At 39.2% G+C, this 3,881-nt stretch overlaps 1 protein-coding gene across 1 annotated transcript; it reads right to left on the bottom strand.

The window, feature by feature from the left end:
* Positions 1 to 507: 507 nt before the first annotated feature.
* Positions 508 to 3,523, bottom strand: LOC119191497 (aconitate hydratase, mitochondrial-like; the record flags this gene model as incomplete). Its single annotated transcript, XM_037445385.1, is given in 6 exon segments — positions 508 to 705; positions 910 to 1,039; positions 1,320 to 1,538; positions 2,130 to 2,331; positions 2,882 to 3,031; positions 3,343 to 3,523. Coding segments are annotated over 6 exon segments (1,023 nt in total), but the record flags the coding sequence as incomplete, so codon positions are not given.
* Positions 3,524 to 3,881: the final 358 nt, after the last annotated feature.

The raw sequence follows: 3,881 nt of genomic DNA on the forward strand, positions 1-3,881 counted from the left end.
TGTGCTGTTTTTCTTCTTACAATTTTAGTTCAATAATTGACTATTGGTGGTCAACTTTTCTTGTAGTGAAGGTCAAACCTAAATTAAACACGCCAATAACGTAGTATATTTTTTTATTTCGCAGTTCGTTAAATATTTACATAAATAATTAAAAAAGGTGTATATTTTTTGATTGAAAATAATTTCTTTGTGGGCAAAAAAAACTGAAACTTACATGCTAAGTTCATCTATTTGTACTACTCTAATTTTAATAAGATTCACTGTCGAACTAGGTATTGTCTGAATGAGAAAATGCGCTAAAAATATGATTTATCTACGTGGTAACAAATTGCTTGCACCGGGCTTGCAGAACTTCAAATTTTAGCATAATTTGCGCTAATAACATTTTAGCTGCTAAAATAAACTAAACCTACCGGCACTTAAAAATACGATGGCAACATTTAGGAAGGCATCCACATTACGAGCGCACTGCGTACGCAATTTTATCTAGTGTTGCCAACGTAATAATACCACATGTTAGCGTACAGGTCCAGTGCAAGTGGAACTAAGACTAAAATGGCGTGTTCACTTTCCGCTGGCGATCTCCTTCATCCTGTTAAGGGCCGAACCAGCCTTGAACCAGCTGATCTGCTGCTCGTTCATAGAGTGGTTCAGCTTGATGCGTTCCGTGCTGCCGTCTTTGTGCTTGATCTCGCAGTCTACTTGCTGCGGGGACAGAAATATACGATTATGTAAGTAAATTAGAAGGGATAAACATATTTTGACTATAGATGTAAAAATATTTCCAGATTTAAATTCATGAAATATCATTTATAAATAGGATGATACACAGACACAAAATGATCGAGATAAATGTGTAACGCGTTGTAAGTTTTTATAATGTTTTAATTAATTATTTCTTTATCATACCTTGCCAGGTGCGAGGTCTTTCAGTCCAAGGAGCGAGATTTTGTCAGTGGGCTGGATCTTGTCGTAGTCGGCGGCGTTGGCGAAGGTCAGGGGCAACAGACCCTGCTTCTTCAAGTTGGTCTCGTGAATCCTACATCAAATAAATACTTTACTAAAATAGGAATGAGTGCAATTCGAAATAATCTTTTATTGTTTAAAATAGGCTATACTCAGATAGTTAATTGACTGGATATACATATACCCAGTTATAAAAAACGTTTCAAAATTTGTATTACCGCCTATCATATCACTTCTATTAATTTCTATTTATGGTAAACTGAAATACTTTATACTAAGAACAATTATTACATTCTTGGCATCTCTTCACCCATTAGTAGCGTTTGGCATAAATTCGTCTCAAAAGATCTTACCTAGCGAACGACTTGACGATGATAGCCCGTCCGCCGAGATGCCTCGGCTCCAAGGCAGCGTGCTCGCGGGAGGATCCCTCGCCGTAGTTCTCGTCGCCGATGACGCACCAGCGCACGCCGGCCGCCTTGTACGCGCGCGCCGTGCCGGGCACCGGACCGAACTCGCCCGTCACCTGGTTGCGCACCTTGTTCAGTTCGCCGTTCTCCGCGTTCGTTGCGCTGTGATAGTGATTGTGGTATATTATTAGTTTATTTATAATAAAATAATGTAAATTTGACCGATACTGGGGAAAGCATTTTTACAACACTGTTATTCTTTTGTATCAGAGCAGATTTAATCCCAAAAAACCTGTTATCTAGTGAAAGTAGCGCATATATTTAAAGATATAATGGTAACTGGAGCTGTCTCAAATGGAGACAAACATTGTCTCAATAATGCTAGAATATTTTGTATCATTTTTCTGAGTGCATTACCTTTTTAATCGACTTAAAAAACGGGGGAGGTTCTCAATTCGATAAGTATATATAATCGATTTAGCAAACAAATAAATCTAATAACAACATGTAACATAATATTACTGTTGGTAAATTACTTTTCAATATTATTAGGTTGGATACTATCAATTGTCAACCTAAACAAGTATTTATACAAATTGTAACAAATATCGATACTAATCATATATTTTTAACATGCCTTGACCAGACACGTTACGTTAACAGCTGTTGTAGGGCTCGACCAAAATTTTACAAAGTAAAAACTATAAATATATAAATCATTCATTAATTTTAAACTTCAAAATATCTACTCACGTGATAAACATGTTATTGGAGATGTTGTCGAGATGTCCTCTGTACTTGAGCCACGGACCGGCCGCGGAGATGTGGTCGGTGGTGCACTTGCCCTTGACCTTGATGAGGATGGTCATCTCGCTGAGGTCCTTGCCGTCCCACTTGTCGAACGGCTCCAGGAGCTGCAGACGGTCCGAGGTAGGGGACACGTCCACTTTCACCTCTGTGGGCAAGTTATTCGATATTCAAGTGATGTGATTATAAATTATGTTCAATACTGAGTATGCTCTTTGTTTTTATGATTGTTTAAGATACTAATCCGTATGATAGTTACTTTTTGGTATCGAAAACGGAAATGAAACTATAGCAAATACAATTGTTGGTGTAATTAATATGAAAATTAATTAATATCGTTGAATTGCAACTTGTGTTCCAATCACACCATAGATATCAGTTCTAGTTATTTATGTACAGTCAGTCTTTCATTCTTCATCGGCTGTTTTTAATAAAGGACCCCAATTTTATTACTCGAATTATAATAAATAAATCATGAATAAACTTTATCTTGATCTGTACATATTCGCGATGGAATGAAAAAGGATAATTTTTTGAAAACTGCGATTTATCGACTGACGATACTTGTCGATATGGCCACACGACCGTTTATTAGACGAAATGCGCATGAATTAAGTGTATTAGTTGCGCTTCTGACTACGCATACGATAAAAGGCGTGAGTATATGTGATTTTTAAAGGTATGTATGTAATACTGACTGCTGCCGTCAGCAGGCGGGTGCTCGTACGTGTCCTGGCCAGGGTCGAAGCCCTTGGCGGGCAGCTCGTCCGCGAACGGGTCGGACAGGCGGAACTTCTTGCCGTCAGAGCCGGTAAGCTCGTCAGTCACTGGGTTGAAGTCCAGACGACCTGGGGAGCAAATGGCATTTGATTATTGGAATAGAAATTAGTGAGGAATGATTGAATATATTTACAATGTCGTTAATGCTAATGTTAGGTTAGAAGTATCGTTTTCAGATATAGGTACAGAAAATTAAATCAGCATTGTGTTAAATATTGACAGTTGAGAGCTTTAGGCGAAATACTACCATATTTTTTGCTTCAATCAAAATGAATAATTGCATTGATCGACAATTCTCAAACTATCCACTCTTACTCGATTCTTTACATCTCGATATCGATATAAGTATCGATACTATAATTTGTTCATGTGACATTACCAGCGATGGACAGCGCGGTGACGAGCTCCGGGCTAGTGACGAAGCAATGGGTGGCCGGGTTGGCGTCGTTACGGCCGGTGAAGTTCCTGTTGTATGATGTCACGATGGTGTTCTTCTCGCCCTTCTTCACGTCCTTACGGTCCCACTGGCCGATGCAGGGGCCGCATGCGTTAGCAAGTACCTAGAAAAGTGGTAAATAAATACAACAAATACACATCACGCTATTGTTACTGAAGTGGTAGGCAGGGGTTTAACTAGGGCACTCATTTATCGCTGTGTGTTCCGTCCCATAATGTGATAGAGGGCAAGGTTATCGCCATATTGGGCACAAATTCCAGATTCCGCGCTGGTACTGAGAAGAAAAGCCCATACTCACTTTGCCCAACCTGGGATTCCAACTCGACACTTTAGAGTGAAAGTCGTACCGCGCACGCAATATACCACCACTAACGCAGCAAAAGCACCATATGGTAAATGCATACTATTTATTCAGTTGATTATCGATACAGTGCTCAAAAGAGCATGTCAAATATTGGTTT

Source organism: Manduca sexta, unplaced genomic scaffold, assembly GCF_014839805.1.
Source record: "Manduca sexta isolate Smith_Timp_Sample1 unplaced genomic scaffold, JHU_Msex_v1.0 HiC_scaffold_1578, whole genome shotgun sequence".
In the NCBI taxonomy this organism is placed as follows: Eukaryota; Metazoa; Arthropoda; class Insecta; order Lepidoptera; family Sphingidae; genus Manduca; species Manduca sexta.